Source organism: Halichoerus grypus, chromosome 1, assembly GCF_964656455.1.
Source record: "Halichoerus grypus chromosome 1, mHalGry1.hap1.1, whole genome shotgun sequence".
Taxonomy (NCBI): domain Eukaryota; kingdom Metazoa; phylum Chordata; class Mammalia; order Carnivora; family Phocidae; genus Halichoerus; species Halichoerus grypus.
The window spans coordinates 172,930,516-172,948,835 of NC_135712.1; the positions used below are offsets into that span (position 1 = coordinate 172,930,516).

An 18,320-nucleotide genomic window follows, 5' to 3' on the forward strand; every position below is an offset into this window, starting at 1 on the left:
CCGACTTTGACTGATCAATGGGCCTCCGGTTCTAAGGATCAAACCTGGAGATAATCTCTTTGATTTTTTTTTATGTTAAAAAAAAAAAAACATTTCCAACTTGAATTTAAATCTATCCACAAATACTCTTATATAGTGCCTATCATTAAATTAAATTAAATACAGAGTAACTGTCAGGAGAGATGTTGGGTAATTAAGGTCATCATTAATTAACTAAAATGCTTTGGTTTCTGCCAAATAATGAACATAGAAACATTTACACAGAAGCAAAGAAGGAAAAGAAGAGAAAGAAAAAGAATTTCTTGAAATTTATTTCTGATATAACTTTTTTTTAACTAAATGATTCTCTTTAGGTTACTGAACACAAAGAAATTTAATTAACTGCTATTTATTCAGTAGTTGAGTTTATTTCTAAGTGCTATGGATTTGTTATAGCTGCAAAACGGCTTCAATATCTAACTAGGACTAAAAGGAGAATTAGGTAGAAAGTATATGGCTATCATTCCTGGGGAACTCTTCTTAGAACCCAGACCAGCAATTCTCTATACAGTTTAATTTAAGAAATTGGTGGCTTGGCTGCATAAGGTTTAGAATTATTCTATGGCTAGGGAATGTTTGCTACTTATGTACTCATTTTTTTCTATTCATAAGTATATAGTTATTGACATCAAGGCACAAAAAATGTGGTCATAAAACATTCAAGTTGTTTTAAAGAGCTAGTAGGAAAATCAAAGGCAAAAAGTATGTCAGTAATATCATAGAATAAGCTTAACTAATTGTGGAGATGACTGACATCAGAAATATTGACCCTCATTCTTGTAGTCCTATCCAGTGGGGGAGAAGCATGTCATTCTTTGAGACATGCAAGGCCTAATTCCCTCCTTTTGCTTCCTTTGCTGATTCTTTCTTTGGACTAAATGATCTCATGGCTGTGAGAAATGGAGCCTGTATTTGGTATAATAAAGACAAATAATCCTAGTGGCCTATCCTCCCAAACATGAAACACTCCACCATGCCATTTGTGTGGGACAGTTTATAACAAATAGTCCCTGCTCAAAGTGGCTCTTTATTCTGCTCAATCAGTGAAAAAAGGGAGGCTTAATGAATGAAAAAAAGCATCACCTTCCAAACTGTTTCACATTACTCTATGCTGACTAAATCACTAATGTCTAAAATCTCCTTTGATTGGCAAAATAAGAAGGAAAAGAAAAAGGGAGGAATTGGACCATTACATTTCAGATGAAGGAGTTCAGGTTCACAGATTTCAAAGGAATATGGTAGAGTCAAACAGCACAAACAAGACTGCCTTAAAAATGTTTAATGCTTGGGGCACCTGGGTAGCTCAGTCGATTAGCGTCTGACTTTTGGTTTTGGCTCAGGTCATGATCTCAGGGTCTTGATATCGAGCCCCACACTGGGCTCCGTGCTCAGGACAGAGTCTGCTTGAGACTCTCTCTCCCTCTCCCTCTGGCCCTCCCCCTGCCCTACTCTCTTGCTCTCTCTCAAATAAAAAAATAAATCTTAAAAAAAAAAAGAATGTTTAACACCAAAAACAAAACAAAATAGAAAACACCGCCCCCCAAAAATACCTAGTAGTCTGTGGTACTGATTAACCTATTACTAAAGGTTACCTTTTCCTCATTGAATTTCAATAGATGTCCATTTAAGTAAATATATGAAGTTTCTTAGGTAGACATAAAACTCAGAATGCATTTTCCATAAAAATATTTAAAAAGGTGGTTTATCCAAGTTTGACTGACCCCTAATATATATGTTTTTTTTACTGAAGTGTAGTTGACCTACAATGTTATATTAGTTTCAGGTGTACAACATAGTGATTTGACATTTCTATACATTATGCAATGCTCCTCATGATAATCTTAGTTACTGTCACCACACAAAGTTATTACATTATTGACTGTATTCCCTATGCTGTTCTTTTCATTCCTATGACTTATTCCTTTTATAACTGGAAGTTTGTACTTTTTTTTTTTTTTTTTTTTTTTTAGAGAGCGAGTGGGGAGGGGCAGAGGAAGAGAGAAAGATTCTTAAGCAGGTTCCATACCCAGCATGCAGCCCAATGCAGGGCTTGATCTCACGACCCCGAGATCATGACCTGAGCCAAAATCAAGAGTCAGATGCTTAACTGACTGAGCCTCCCAGGCACCCCAATGCAAAAGCTTTTCAGTTTGATGTAGTCCCAATAGTTTATTTTTGCTTTTGTTTCCCTTGCTTGAAGAGACATATTCAGAAAAATGTTGCTAAGGCCAATGTCGAAGAGATTACTGCCTGTGCTTTCTTCTAGAAGATTTATGGTTTCACATCTTACATTTAAGTCTTTAATCCATTGAGTTTATTTTTGTGTGTGGTTTAGGAAAGTGGTCTGGTTTCATTCTTTTGCATGTAGCTGTTCAGTTTTCCAACATTTATGGAAGAGACTGTCTTTTCCCCCATTGTACATTCTTGCCTCCTTTACTGTAGATTAACTGACCATATAAGCATGGGTTTATTTCTGGGCTTTCTATACTGATCCATTGATCTATGTGTCTATTTTTGTGCCAGTACCATCTTGTTTTGATTACTACAGCTTTGTAGTTTATCTTGAAATCAGGGATTGTGGTACCTCTAGCTTTGTTATTCTTTCTTAAGATTACTTTGGCTCTTCAGGGTCTTTTGGGGTTCCATATAAATTATAGGATTATTTGTTCTAGCTTTGTGAAAAATGCTACTTGTATCTTGATAGGAAATGTGCCGAATCTGTAGATTGCTTTGTAGAGTATGGGTATTTTAACAATATTAATTCTTCCAATCTATGAGAATATCTTGCCATTTGTTTGTGCTTCAATTTCTTTCAATGTCTTAATAGTTTCCAGAGTACAGGTCTTTCACCTCCTTGGTTAAATTTATTCCTACATATTTTAGGAAGCCTTTAACTGTGCAGATCGTTGCCACATTTATTACATTTTCTTATTCTAACAACGTATTTGAGGGGTTTACAAAATATAAATTTCATTTGGGTAGAATACTGTATAAGGATTTGGGAGTTATGCTGGAAACAAAGATATAGGGAAAGAGTAGGAGCCTAAAATGTGGATGAGAGAAAGTAGAGGGAATAAACTGGAAGTGGAGGAACTGCTTCTTGAGCAAAGTGGCCAGTTGTCCAAATCACATGGTGATAAAACTAGAATCCATCCATTCTGATGTCAATTTTCCAGGGAGTATGATATGATGGATGGGGCCCAATAAGTAAACCTCTTAAATGTCAGCAATACTTAAAATCCAAAGGACAGTGTGTTATGGTCCCAGGTTTGGCTCTGAGTGCGTCTTTGGGTGAGACATGAGGGCAAGAGCTAAACTTAGTGTCTATACTACAGTAAAATGCATTGATGTTTGGAGCAAATAAAGATGCACCTGAAAGTCTGAAGGTACATTGAACTGGTAAGCATAGGAGCCGAGTATGGGGCAAGGGTTAGGAATAAGGCATGGAGTGGGGTGAGGCAGAGCTGTCAGCTTGACAAAATGTGGTTGTCTTGAAGATTATTCTGGGCATAGAGGGAAACATTTTAGCATAGCAACATCAGTCCAGGTCCAAGACCTGTCAGCATGGTTTGAATTCATTAAGAAACTGGGTGAGCCCGATCCTGAAGTTGACATCTGGATGCTAGAAACAGTATGTGTGGGATGACAGAAACCAAATAGGGCCCAGAGAAGTTACATAAGTGGCCCAAGACCACATAGTAAGGTAATAGGAGATCTGGGTCTGGAATGTAGGTGTCCCAGTTTCATGATTTTTCCTTTGTCCCACGGTAAATACAAAATGACCCAGCTGAAATAACTACACTAGGGTTATTATATTTGTGGATATGTACAGATCAAATCAAAGTCCCTGGCCCCTGGAAATGTTTGCAAACAGAGAGGTTCTGCTGAGACAAGATCTACTTGATTTTGTAATGCAGGGGCACACATTTTCCACCCCGGCTGCATATTAGAATCATGTACAGTGCTTTTAAAAATATAAATGATGCCAGAGGACCCCTCTCAAGAAAGGCACACTTAATTGATCTGGAATGGGGCCCAAAGAACCCCTGGCATAGAGGATCCAGTTCCTGTTTCTACTGTTGTCTCCTGAACTGGAAAGAAAAAGGGTCATGTTCTAGGCAAAGATAACTCTTGACCCTGCCATTGATTAGTGTGTGACCCCACATAATCTCTTTGCTTCGATTTCCTTATCTATGAAATACATGTCCTTACTTCTTAAAGGATTACTGTGAGGATCAGAGATAATATAATGGAAACTAAAACATTATAAACACCATGAAGAACTCTACAGATGCTCTGTTATAAGGTCCCTGCATCTCATGCTATGTGAACAGAATCCAACTTTAATGGGAATGTGTTTTGTGTAAAAGCATCTAATGATGACAATTATAGCTGGTTTCTGTAAAACCCGTAACAATGAAAATCATCTTAGAATCAGAATCATGTGGTTTCTTTTTAGTACTCTAGGAAACCATACTTTCACTAATAATAATGTAGTAAAAGCTGGCCAGATATAAAATGCTATTTTTGAAGATAAATACTTAAGAAAAAGCCAGTTTTTCTTGGTTGTTCATCTCCCTTATCAACAACCACAAAAATACACAAAGTAAAGGTAAATCCTGAGGTGATTATATTTTATTTTAAATTCTTTTAAAACAAAAGTGCTCAACCCTTCTGCTTGGGTGATGTGGAAATCAAAGTCCTCTATCTCAGCAGTGTGAATCTGGACTGGGTTTGTAGAAGGTGATCAAAGTGGGTGCATCTTAAATCTGGTGCTGCCTTAGAGTCTCTAAAACAATAGATTTGTGGAATCAGAATATCCTTGGGAAGTGGTGGGACACCTATGGTTTTAACATGTTGCCCTGGTTATACCTCAGCTTCCTGCCCATCACTGGCCAGAAGTGAGGGGTGTGTGTGTGAGAATCATAGATATAGTTCAGGGCTTCTCAAACTGTAATGTGCATATGAATCACTTGGAGATCTTATTAAAATGTGAATTCTTATTCACTAGGCTCTGGGTGGAACCTGAAACTGTCTTTTTAACAAGCTGCCAGGTGAGGCAGATGCTGCTGGCCCAGGGACCACATTTTGAGTAGCAAGGATCTTGGTGACATATAAAAGGAAGGTGAGAACAAAAACCTCCCTTGAACAGTTCATGAGGAATTCACTGGTGAATAATACAATTTTAGTATAGTGGCAGGAAGAATCTCAAAGTACCTTGGTTCTATTGCTATTTAATGAGAGCTTGGTAAAGCATCATGAATTCCTGGTGCCAAATGACCTTGGATTTGATGGAAAGCAAGGAGAAAATTCTGGATCTCAATAAACTCTATTTCTAATATGAAGGGACACCATGGACAACCAGAGCCCATCACAGTGATTTCTATTGTTTGGTGTTTGTGTTAAGATTTAATAGTAAAATCTATGCAATGACATCACAACTGAATTCGTATCTATTAACCAAAAGATGACAAAGATGCTACATGTAGTGATTGGTAAAGTACTGGATATACCTGCCGACTGAAATGCTTTTCAAAACAGATTAATTGTTGCTCATTTCTATGTTACCCTAAGAAGGTCTGACTGCACAGCTTTTGAAAGAGGACATGCAGCATCCTTTACAATGGATTTCACGCCATTACTCAGTATCCCACTGACACAGTAAAAGGCTGACTCATTTCCTTCCCTCTGCATGATCTGTTACAATTGAAACTGGGATACCATATGCTGGGTCTAAAACGCTCAGTATGTCCAGTGGCTCATGGTGATTCTGCTGGCTTTCAGGTGATACACAGCCTGGAGAAGCAACGAGAGAATCACTGCGGTGCAGTTTGCACTGAAAGGTTTTGAGTAATTGGGGGGATTTTATCAGATAATCATTGACTCCACTGCCTCAAACTGATGGCTGTCTGAGATGCTCTCTTACACCCTTCAAGATCCTCTCGGTTTTCTTGCACATTTCCTTGCCTTGCCTGCCTTGCCCACAGTGTTACTGAGCATGCAAGTTCTGATAAAGCCCATAATGAGAATATTTATTTCCTGTCTTTCACCATCAGGACTGTCAGGAATGTCAGCACAGCTCAAGAAACCGGATTTCAGAGCTGCTGACTGCTGCCAGCAGAGACAAGCACATTGCAGGGGATGTCTATGAAAATGTTTAATATATTTCTCTGCGGGAAGGGAAAGTCTTCAGGTGTCTCACTGCATAGCGGCACAGCAACACTCCAGGTGCTTTGCCTTTCCCAAAGATACTAGCATACCAGGGAGAGGTGGGGCACTTTGTTTCTTAATATGCCTACAAGATTAATTTTTAGAGTTGCTGCCATGTTATGAAAGTTTAATGCTGTGAGGTAGACTGCAGAAGAAATCAGCAAAACCTTTAATTCTTATTTTGATCCAGTTTCATCATAGGAAGAGAAAAGTTAGTCTGAGTGAGCTTGACTTTAACCTAAGTATATGTCCAGTTAATTGCCTTCTTCATATAAATGACAGAGCTTCAATAATGCAAACCTACTGGATAAATATGTTTAGTCTTTATTGAGTTATTACCATGTAATGACACAACTAAATGGGATCTGAGAGATTTCCTTTCATCTCCTCATTTTATAGATAAGAAGAGTGAAAATATTTGCTCAATATCAAATAATGATTTGAAACAGAGTCAGGACTGGAACTCATGTCCTGGACTCCAAATTTAATGCTTCTGATACTAACTTGAAGGGAAAATGGGAGCCCTAAGGAGTAAACCCATCTCTGAGAACACAAACTACTGAAATCTAATCTGGATTCTCTGCCAGTCTTCAAAAACCAGAACCTTGAATAATTCCATGTCTTCAATCTAGCCTCTTCCATCTGCTTTTTATACTTGTCATGTCAGAGTACAAGTCTTTTAGCTATTTTGCTAATTGTTATTTCCTGCTGGAAAGGTTAGCTAGGGTATTAGATGAGCAAGGAAAAGTTACAACTTTAGAATACAGGGCAAAAATAAAAGGGTGTTTTCAAATTCTCAGTTTAAAATTTTTTTTTTCTTTTCATCATGTGTTAAACCAAACAGAAAATTAAGATAACAAGGATAGCAGATAGCAAATTCAACTTTAGCCAGAATTCCCAAGAATAGAGTTTATCAATCTTGTTACCTCAAGCTTTAGAGGAATCCTAATAAATACCATTATCTATTCAACCTCCACACTACTGAGCCCTTTATGGAAGTCAGATTTGCCTTTCAGTCATCGTTAGTCTTTTTAGCAGACATTATAAGTTGTCTATACAGCATGTCTCTATAGTCTCCCTTATTACAAAATTATGATTTTTTTTCAGGGCTATCAAATTGATCTGTATAAAATACTTGATTTTTCAGTCTCTTTTGCCCCTGGGGGTGATCAGTGACATGTAGGTATAAGTCCTCGGGCAAAGCAAACCTTTCATAATACAAAGGCAAACTAAGATGGAGACTTTTGACTTTGGTCCTTGACTGTTTCTATTTCTTCCTGTTTGGACTGGACCTAGGTACCCTAGCCATATCACATGTTAAGGACTACAGAAAAGGATGCAAGAAATGGCTTGCATCCTGGAAAACATCTTCAAGAAGTGGTATCAGCTTTAGATTACATACCTCTGGAAATGTGTGTGAGAACAACACAAACTCCAGTGTTGAAGCCTGTGTTAGCTGGGTTTTCAGTTACTTATTTATTTATTTATTTATTATTTATTTATTTTTTAATTTAGTATTAAGGAGGGCACTTGTGATGAACACTGGGTGTTGTAAGTGACGAATCACTAAATTTTACACCTGAAACTTAAGTTACACTATGTTAGTTAACAGGAATTTAAATAAAAACTTGGAAAAATAAACAAAAATAATTCAAATGGATTCCTAACTGATCCAGTTATTATGAGTCTTTACAAAGTGATCCTGGATTGGATCTTATCCTTTTCCAGACCAAACACAAGATGAAATAAAGCAACGTCAGCTTTGAAACCAATCAAGTTGGAGAAAGTACTGGTAACTTTACCTACATTGCCTTACCAAGCAACAGGATTCTGATCTCAATGGACTCAGGTGTCTTTCCCCTTGAGCCAGGTAGATAGCAGTCAGGTAGAACGTTTGTAGAATCTGATATTTTCCTAGCCTAATTATGGGAGGCATTGACAACGATTCTTCCTTGACACAGAGGGACTTTGGGAAACTCTGCAAATGACACTTTTCCTTTAGCTAGTGCCAGGGGGTGGGGGTGGGGCGGAAAATCAGCAAGAAAAATAGCAGCGAATGAAGTGTAGACATTTCAGTGCATTTATAGTTTACCTCCTGAATGAGCTGGTGGGCCACACAGTAGTACCATCCCCTGACCTTGACGGACAGATACAGTGCTTCTTGTTCTTGTTTTAAAGTTTTCAAGATCTGTTAAGGGAAATAAAGGAAAAGGGTTTAAATTAAAAAGGCCTAAGATCCTATGGGATAGTATAGTTGTTTCAAAAGAGGATAGTCTTCTGCTGAAAATCAGCCTTCGTATCACCCATACCAAGGAAATTCAGCATAGCCTCTTTTCACATGATATTGTCCTGTCATCCTTGATTCTGTATCTATATTGTAATGGAGCTACTTGCCACATGTGTCTAGTTAGATTTAAAACACATAAAATTAAATAAAATGTACACCAGTTCCTCAGCTATACTAGTTACATTTTGTGTTCAACAGCCATGTGTAGCTAGTGGTTACCATATTGGATAGCAGAGAAATAGAACATTCACATCACTGAAGAAAGTTCTACTGGACAGTGCATATCTAAATGAGGAAACCAAGGTTTAATTATGTTAAGTGACTTCACCAACATCTTTTTTGTATTTAAATATCATTATCAGGATGTAAATTCATGTTATCTGATGCTCAATTCTATTCACTTCCCAAACCATTTATTATATGCAATTATATGTGTCACTCTATAAGTACCTAGAATATGACTCTCCCTATATATGCACACACACATTATATACAATATATAAACAGACATAAGCACACATACATAATTGTTTCAAAGTTCTTGTATATTTTTTAAAAGTTTATAAGGTACTGTCCAAGGTTCTGTTTGGAAAAAAAAAAGCTCCCCTCTGTCAAGGAGGTCAAGTCTGGTTAGAAAGATAAGACATTACAAACCCAAAGATCACAGTTTGAGTCAGCGAATAAGCAGTTGCCAATAAAAATGAGTTAATGTAAAAAATATGTCTAATAAAGTGACATATTACTGTTGAAAAAAATCGTTTTTCTTCCGTCCCCCCAAATGTAAATCCTCTCAACAAGAAGTATTTTAAGTACCATTTCATTTTTTTGTTATCTAAAACATTTGATTTAATAACCTCCTATCAGATTTGAGGATTATTCCAAGCCAAGTATATTCTGCAGGGTTGCAAGGCCATCTCGATATGCACACTAGAGTACATGGACATTTATTGACTATTTCCACCATGTTGGCCATTTTGGTAAATATTTTATGACAATTATCTGAAGTGATCCTAACAATAATTATATGAGCTAATTACCATTAATATCTCCATTTTACAGGCTAGAAAGAAGAGGCACCATGAGGTTTGTTAAAGGCTATGTTAATGAGTGATGAAGCCAGGGGGAGAAAGAGGACACAGCTCCCTGCAGTTACAAAATGGGATATTTCTACAGTCAGGCTTGACTTTAAGGAGAGGTCAGGATATTAAAAAATTTAGACACATACGTATCTTCATTACCAACTTCTGGAATTATGCAAATTTTAAGATCGTACATTATTATTTTCATCAATGGAGTACTTATAAAAATTTCATTAAACATGATTTGGTTGTCAGCTCAGGACACAAACATTGTATCCTCTATAGCTTCTGCCCTGTAGGGACCCAAGAGTGTAGTGGGCACGACTGACAGGTAACACTTAATCAGAGAAAGCCAAACATATGTCAGAGTTAAGGTGTGAAACAGGGTGCCTGGAGGACATGTACATATTCAGCACAATACAGAAAAGTACTGTAAGTTGAATTACATTTCTGCTGTAATACAATTATTTTAATCCAAAGAGTATCAGGTGAGACTAAGACATGATATTTTCTTTCAAGGAAATGGCTCTTCAAAAGAGATTAACTGAGAGATTTAAAAAACTTTATTATGGAAAATGGTTTAATATTGTAAACTGTTATCCCTAAAAGTGACAGTGAATCACTCTGAATTGTCACTTCTCCACATAGGTTCTTAGAATACATCATCTAAGTTTTTGCACAAACATCCCATCCAATCTTCAGAGTTGCATGAAAAATTAAGGGCTGATAGATAATAGAGATCAAGTCTTATCTAGGCAAAAGTTATGACTAGAGAAGGGGCATTAAGAAATGGGAAAGAAAATGAGAAACACATGCAATGATTTTTAACTGACCTTACTTAGTTTAAAAAACTAGATTTCTCTTTCTTCCTTTTTGGTTTATGAATTCACGCAGTTCTACAAGGATTGGGCAGTCAGAATTAATCACATTAATCTGCTATTTGAGAAAATATTTAGACATATTTCTTAGTAGTTAGTTGAAATAAATTCCACATGGGAAACCCTACTTACATAGGGAATGAAAAGACTGCATTTAGACAGATTTGACTTTGAAATCAACTCTGCCATATATTAGCCATGTTGCTGTCCTTGGGCAAGTCTTCAGTTTCTCATAAATAAATGTGAATAAATGTGCTTTGTTTTCAAGTAAGAGTCATGGGCAACAATTAAATAAGGTAATACTTGAAAAGCACAAGACCAAACACAATGCCTGTCATGCTACAAGTTTAGTGTTCAGTATATGTTTGTTCTGTCCACTGAAAAATGCTGTAATACAGTGGCAAATCATAACCCAATCATTTTATTTATGAGAGTGTTCCAAATAGTAAATGAATTCTAGAGAGAATTCTAGAGAGCTATAGAAGCTAAACAAAGGACACTGCATTTAAGCACAATTAAAGAAAAATTTCATGTCCAAAACAGGCCTTTTTAGATATAACTACCCATCTAGATCATAATTACTAGCAGCATGATAATTGTAGAAATCAAAGAACTATGTGTGTGAATGGTATTTTTTGAAGCTTATATACTCATGACTCAGGCCTTTCTCAGCAAATTCCCACATACATTATTTTTCTGAGTCATTTTATTTCTAAAGCCTTGGTACTAGGTAATGATGGTTAGCAACAGACGTTACAAGACAGAATATATTATGGATAACGTTCTTTTACCATCACCATTGCTCTAATAGCAATAATAGCATCTACCTGCAAAATGTATTGAGGTCATACCATGTGCCAAGCACTTTTCATATAGATCTCATTTAATTCCATCATAGTTTAAATTCCCAACTTAAAGGTGATAGAAGTGAAGCTCAGAGATGTTTAGTATTATCTTCACCCACCTAGGAAGTGGTCAGAAAAATACAAATTCATATCTGTCTCCCTCTAAAGCTACTGCTCTCAAACACCAGAATCTATGGCTTCCCCACTGATTTAGCGAAGCCAGTGAAAAAGAGCATTCAAACTAACTATCTTAGAGACAAAATAAAAAAATAAATAAATAACCGAATGAATGAATATTAAGCTCTTTAGTGAACATGTAAGAAAATCCACACGTCAATGCACAAAGCATTGAGTAGGTACATTTGATTCCAAATCTTCTATTCCTTTGCTTTTCCTTGTGGGTGAGTACTCAATGTAGGGATTTTTAAACATTAGGTGAAAAGGATGAAATTGAACAAAGAGAAACCAATCAGAAATAACCTCATTGAGACTGCTGAATCACAGACCTGTACCTCTGAAACAAATAATACATTATATGTTTAAAAAAAAAAAAAAGAAGAAGAAGAAGAAGATAGCAGGAGGGGAAGAATGAAGGGGGGGAATCGGAGGGGGAGACGAACCATGGGAGACTATGGACTCTGAGAAACAAACTGAGGGTTCTAGAGGGGAGGGGGGTGGGGGGATGGGTTGGCCTGGTGATGGGTATTAAGGAGGGCACGTTCTGCATGGAGCACTGGGTGTTATATGTAAACAATGAATCATGGAACACTACATCAAAAACTAATGACGTAATGTATGGTGATTAACATAACAATAAAAAAGAAAAAATAAATAACTTCATTAAGAAGCATGATTGTTGCATTGTCAGGAAGGTAGCTGAACAATGCAGTCAGTTACTAAAGATATGGATGAATAAATGATGTATATGTGTGACAAGGAATTAATATCCATGTATTGTGGCTTTTCAAAACAGCTTGTTTTTCCAGCTCTGTATATGGTTCACTGACACGTGGTTTGTAGACTTTTAAAAAATAAATGGCTATACTTTTTGGTGTTGACTTCATTCATCAGTGTTTTACCTAATTTTTTCCAGAAATCATATACTAAGGGATGCACAATTTTGTGGCAGATGTGTTTTCATATCATATTTTTCTGTGGAAACAATTGTCCTTTATTCTGCTATGGAATGTAATATCAGCATTTCATTTTTAAATGAGATTAGAAAATATGCTATAGTACTTGGAATGTGTATTGAGTGCATGGAGGAAATGATTTAGCAGTTAAATTCCCGAGGGAGTAAAAGTATACAAAGGTCTTAAAGCTGCAATATGTGATAAATAATAAAAGGCCTTAATATATGAGAATACTTAGAATTCAGACTGCAGAATAAATCAGAGAGTGAGAGGGAAAAATCTCTACATATTTCCTGTCTGTAAAGTTATTAAATGTTTAGAGGAAAGGAAGAGATACCTTACAATAAAAACCTGGAGGTACTCTAGAGAAAACAAAATCAAGAGGGCCCAAGATATTTTTTTGAGAAATAACAGTAAATAAGAAAGAGTAACATATTCAGGCCATCATTAAGGGACTACCCATTGAACATGGAAGAGCTAAAGCCATTCATAGGGTGGGACAAGCCAGAGTATAAGAAGTTTAGGTTTGGGGCGCCTGGGTGGCTCAGTCGTTAAGCATCTGCCTTTGGCTCGGGTCATGATCTCAGGGTCCTGGGATCGAGCCCCACATCAGGCTCTCTGCTACGGGGGAAGCCTGCTTCTCCCTCTCCCACTCCCCCTGCTTGTATTCCTTCTCTCGCTGTGTCTCTCTCTGTCAAATAAATAAAATCTTTTATTTTTTTTATTTTTTTTTTTAAGATTTTGTTTATTTATTTGAGAGAGAATGAGAGCGAGTACATGAGAGGGGGGAGGGTCAGAGGGAGAAGCAGACTCCCTGCCGAGCAGGGAGCCCGATGTGGGACTCGATCCAGGGACTCCAGGATCATGACCTGAGCCGAAGGCAGTCGCTTAACTAACTGAGCCACCCAGGCGCCCCAAATAAATAAAATCTTAAAAAAAAAAAAAAAAAAGCTTAGTTTTAAAATGGCCAGAAGAGGTTAATGAGATCACAACACACATCATGGTTTGTTAAGAATCTACAAAGCAGGAGAAAAGGAAAGAGGAAGAATGAAACAGTAAACTATGCAAGCAATGCATGTATTTTTAGTATATTTTTAGTCACTACAAGTTAAAAAGGGACAACAACAATTCACTTTTTTTCCTGATTTGGGTAGGCATGGATCCTAATAATTTTTATAGAGTGTCCTTAGAACAAGAAATTTCCATCACCAGTTTCCTTTGTTATTGCTTCCTCCAATTTTGAAAGTAGCAATCAATAAGGAAATCAATATCAGCTTGGAAAAATGGTCAAGCAATACATTTGTTACAATACGATTTCCATAATGATGATTGCACCATTTATTTTTTTTTTAAAGAGCTATTTTTGGAGCATAACTTTAAAAGCTGATTATCATGCAGCATATTTAAAATTATGTCTTTACTCTTTGCCATTTGTTCCCTGAGTGTATGCATTTGTGGATGCACATTTGCATGGTTTCTTGAATTCTAGAGACTCCTACTGAAAACAAGTCTAAATTTATAAAACCTTAGGCATTGCAAAGCTGCATCTTTTACATCCTTTCCACTCAGGAAGAAAGAAGAAACCATTAGTGAAACTGGCATGGTTGATTGGGTTTCCCAGTGAGAATATACAGCAAGAGAATGAATTGCATAATGGTTTAACACACTGGCTTTGTAGTCAGAAGGACCTGAGTACAAATCTGGTACTCTTACTTTCTTTCTGTATGATGGTGGTAGGTGAGTTATTTAATTTCCTAGAACTTCAGTTTCTTCATCTCTAATATTAGGATAATAATCCTTATCTCATAGAGCTCTTTAAAGATAAAGATCATGCATATGAAGTATTTACATACTGTCTGATGCAAAGTCAGTAGCCTATAGATGTTAACAATACCATTATCATTTCTTGCCATCAAAGGAAACTGTACAGAAAGTGACTTACTGGGGGAAAGCCCATGAGTCCAAACTTCCACCAGATAAGGTAACACTAGAGTGGTCAAGTCAATCGTGCCATGGCAAAAAATGCTAATAGGGCTTAAAACAGATCTTTTTTTGTTAATCTTAATTGTGTTTTTAAGTCTAGACAGGAGCTGAAGTAAGCAGGCTACCTTATCCTTTCCAGAGAATGGACTGTATTCTTTATATGACTTACAATTAAGATACACTCACATATAATGGATTCAGACAATTTTCCTTAAGAACTTTTTCTTATGATGATATGATCTGAGGAAGTTTGTGTTACTTTTTAATGTAAAGGTGGAAAATATTTTCATAAAACAGCAAAAACCTGATGTTTATTTATCTTCTACAATGGATGCAGACATATGATGTTTGAAACAGAAGTAAATTATGAAACATTATATTATTTACTGATTATATAAATTTACTCATTGAACTTAAAGTTTTGGAAGTTCACACTGTATACCAGATGGAAATAGAATAGCTATAAATGGAAATTGAAATATATGTATATATGATTATAAAATATTGATAGATACGCTTGTCATTATCTTGCTTTTCCTTATGTCGTTAACTTGCCCATTTGTTAATCCAATCTTCAGCAAATATTTTTTGAGTTCCTCTTTTATTCCAAGTATTGATGTCAGGTATCTTATTTCTCTAACAACTAAGTAAAACAAAACAAAAGAAAAATGTATGTCTATGCTAAATATCTGATATTAAATATCCTAATTTGTTGGCAGTCTAAAGTAAGGGACCAAAATCTGATTCGAGGTGGCGATCTGACATTGAAAAGTAAAGCAACTCTCTTTCCTGGAGATCTTTGTATAGATAAAAAGGGCTTTATTAATATTTCTAAGTTAACGTACACTCAATTTACAAATGACTCATTCATAGAACTGGCTTATGACCTTATTCTTTCATAGTCCTAATGCTGCTACTATGGACATCCCTATGAAAATTCTCAGAACACTTATTTCCAAGTACAAAGGAAGAGCCTGTGGGAGCTCTTCCAGGTACTGAATATGACAACACAATGTTCTCCCACCAAGTATCTGAATTTTTTTCTTACCCTCTTTAGTCATGCCAGATGAAAACTCTATAATTTAGGGATTACTTCGGAATTACAGAAATTACACTTTAAAACCATAAATAGCTATAAATGCATTACCTTGCAAGTAGTCATTTACAGTGAAGAGTGAATTAATCCAATCAGATTGCTTCCTCTTAATAAGTAAATAAGAGCAGTAGGGATTCTTCGAATGGGAGTTTTGATTAACCAAAGAAGAAACAAAAGAAAATGTTATCTATGAAGTAATGGGGAGGGTAAAATAGGGCTGAGAAAGCTCAAAAAGAAATTAATGACCTAAAAAACAGGATGAGGAAAGGTGTGTAGAGATTGTCAAAGACAAATTTGCCTGGGGTCAGCAATCTTGCATTTTGCAAAAGAGGAGGTTATGCTCCTCTTTCCCTTTCACCACATTACTACATCATTTTTTGTTTCCAGCAACAAAACCTAGGCAAGAACTTAAAATGTGTGTATGTGTTAAGGAGGCTTCTGTGGACTGCTTGGGAAATTAATCACTTTTTTAAATTCTAACTCATTAGCAAACAACAACAACACAGTGGAATGCCAGTTTTAACTAGCTTCCATAAAGAACTCAATTTCTCACTTTTCATGTGTTCATTCATTTAATTCTTGCAACAACTCTATAAAGTATTATTATTAATCCATTTTATACAAAGAAACACCCAAGTTAACACCGAAGATCAAAGATATAGTACAAGGAAGAGAATGAATTATAATCCAGGTTTACCTAATCCAGAAGTACTCAGCCTCTTTCTACACAGAATTAAATTTAAAAAATGAAACCATACTTGTTGTCTGGTTGACTATTTGAGACTTTCGCTTTTTCATCCCTCTACTATTATTTTCTTGACTTTTCGAGAAAATAAAGGTTGCTTTGCTGCCCTTTGCTCTGTTAAGTGTATGACTCTCTCCTAGTAGCTCTTTTTATTTCTCATATTAGTTTTTTTCTCTTTCTACACTTTTTTGGCATATTCTATTTTATCTAGACCTTTGTGTTACTTAATAAGTCAAAGAACAACTCAATTTAAAATGTTTGAGTTTCTCCATGTGTTCCATAAAAACCTGAACCTATCTAACTCACAAGGTTACTGTGATTAGTGTGATATGGCAACATAAATAATGTTGTTCTCCTTTGGAGACAGGTGCTCTAAAATACAAGCTATTATTACCAGCATTTTTCTCCACAGGAGCTCATCTCTTTTCGCATATCATCCTGACTCAGGAGTGTCAATGGTTAGGCAGCTGCATTCCCTATCTTTGGTTTCATGTTTACACAACACAAACAGAAACAAAGGTTTCAGAAAAGCATTTGGCCTAGTAAATTTTAAATAAAATATGAAATCTTCACTGTATTCTACAAAGGCCCTTTGAAATCTGGTCCCCGCCTATGTACCCAGTCCCATTTCCTGTTATTTTCTACCTTCCTTATTTAAACCATAATAAACATGTTTTGCTTTCTGTTCTTCAAACATTTTAAGGCTAATCCTTTTTTTAAGACCTTTGAACTTGCTGTTCCTTTGTTTGAAATGCACTTGACTCATCTTTTGGCTCATCATTCCCATCCCTCAGGACTCAATTCAAATGTCACCTCCTCAGAGTAGCCTTTTCTGAGGGTTTATCTCAAGTAGACCACCACCTGGCTCCAGACACTTTCCATCACATCACCTCTTTATGATGTCTTACACAGCAATCATCGCCAGCATCTGCAAATGACTTTGTTTGCTTATATGCTACTTGGTTTATTGTCTCCCCAACGCCCCCTCTCCCTACCCAAGATAAAGGCTCACTGTGGCAGGAATCTTTTCAGTCTTTATCAGTCTGCAGCACAGTGCCCCAAGCAGTGTTTGATACATAGTAGGTACTTAATTCGTATTTGTTGAGCACTGCTCTCCCTCCTGTTTCACACACTAAGTCAGCAAGACTTGGCCTAGCGTGAACTTTCTTGTATTTGTCCACATGACAGACCATTTCCCAACACCTTGGCTGTAGGAGTCGAGCCACCTACCACACCTAAATATGAAAGCTTAGAGATACACTCACTAAGACTGAAATACAATCAGGGTATGAAATAAATTCACTGCTTGGTACAAGAAATACCCTCCCACCCGCTGACCCCCGAGGCTCAGGAAATGCCCAAGATGATTAAAATATCAAACAACATTATGCAAATTGCATGGGTCTGTTATTTGTGATCAGGGCTATCAGTTAGTCAGTGATATATCATACAATTATCTGTTTTTCATCTAGTGTAAGAATTCTGTATGTTGAGAGACTTACGATCATTACAGTTTTGACAGAAAGAAACATGATTCTTCATTTTGTACTTTTGCTGCATAGCCTTTTCTTCTCCCCTCTGAAAATTAAAATTAGCAAGTTGTAATTCATTGTACCAGTCTTCTTAAAAAATGGGCAACCCTAGAGGGCAAATCAAATACATTCAACTAATACTAGAATAAATATCCTCTGAAGAAATGCTGAAAAGGAATGTATCAGGAGGCCATTGTAAAGTCAGTAATCTCTAGGAAAAACCTTGGGAAGATATTACTAAATGGAGATATATGGGCCACAGATCATGATCAAACCCTAGAGACCACAAATCAACCAGCCACACAATTGGTTGTGAAAACACTGTGCTTTAAAGTAAAAGAAATCTTTTCATCTCAAACTTTTTCATTCCATATCTTTTGTTTTGTTAACCTTTTAGGGATACAAGCCTGAGCAATGAATTCACCTTCAAGTATGCCTAGCACTGAGTGGCAGTGGGTACAATCTCTAAGAAAGAGGGGCAGTTTCTCACTTC

The 18,320-nt window shown here is 36.4% G+C and overlaps 1 protein-coding gene across 4 annotated transcripts in view; it reads right to left on the minus strand.

The window, feature by feature from the left end:
- The window catches only part of CNTN4 (contactin 4), a 913,259-nt gene that overhangs the window by 221,103 nt on the left and 673,836 nt on the right, over window positions 1-18,320 (minus strand). For all 4 annotated transcript variants that reach the window (XM_078075924.1, XM_078075918.1, XM_078075913.1 and 1 more), the window contains exon 6: window positions 8,342-8,437. In XM_078075924.1, the coding sequence (XP_077932050.1) occupies window positions 8,342-8,437 (96 nt within the window). The remainder of the gene's footprint in view (window positions 1-8,341; window positions 8,438-18,320) is intronic.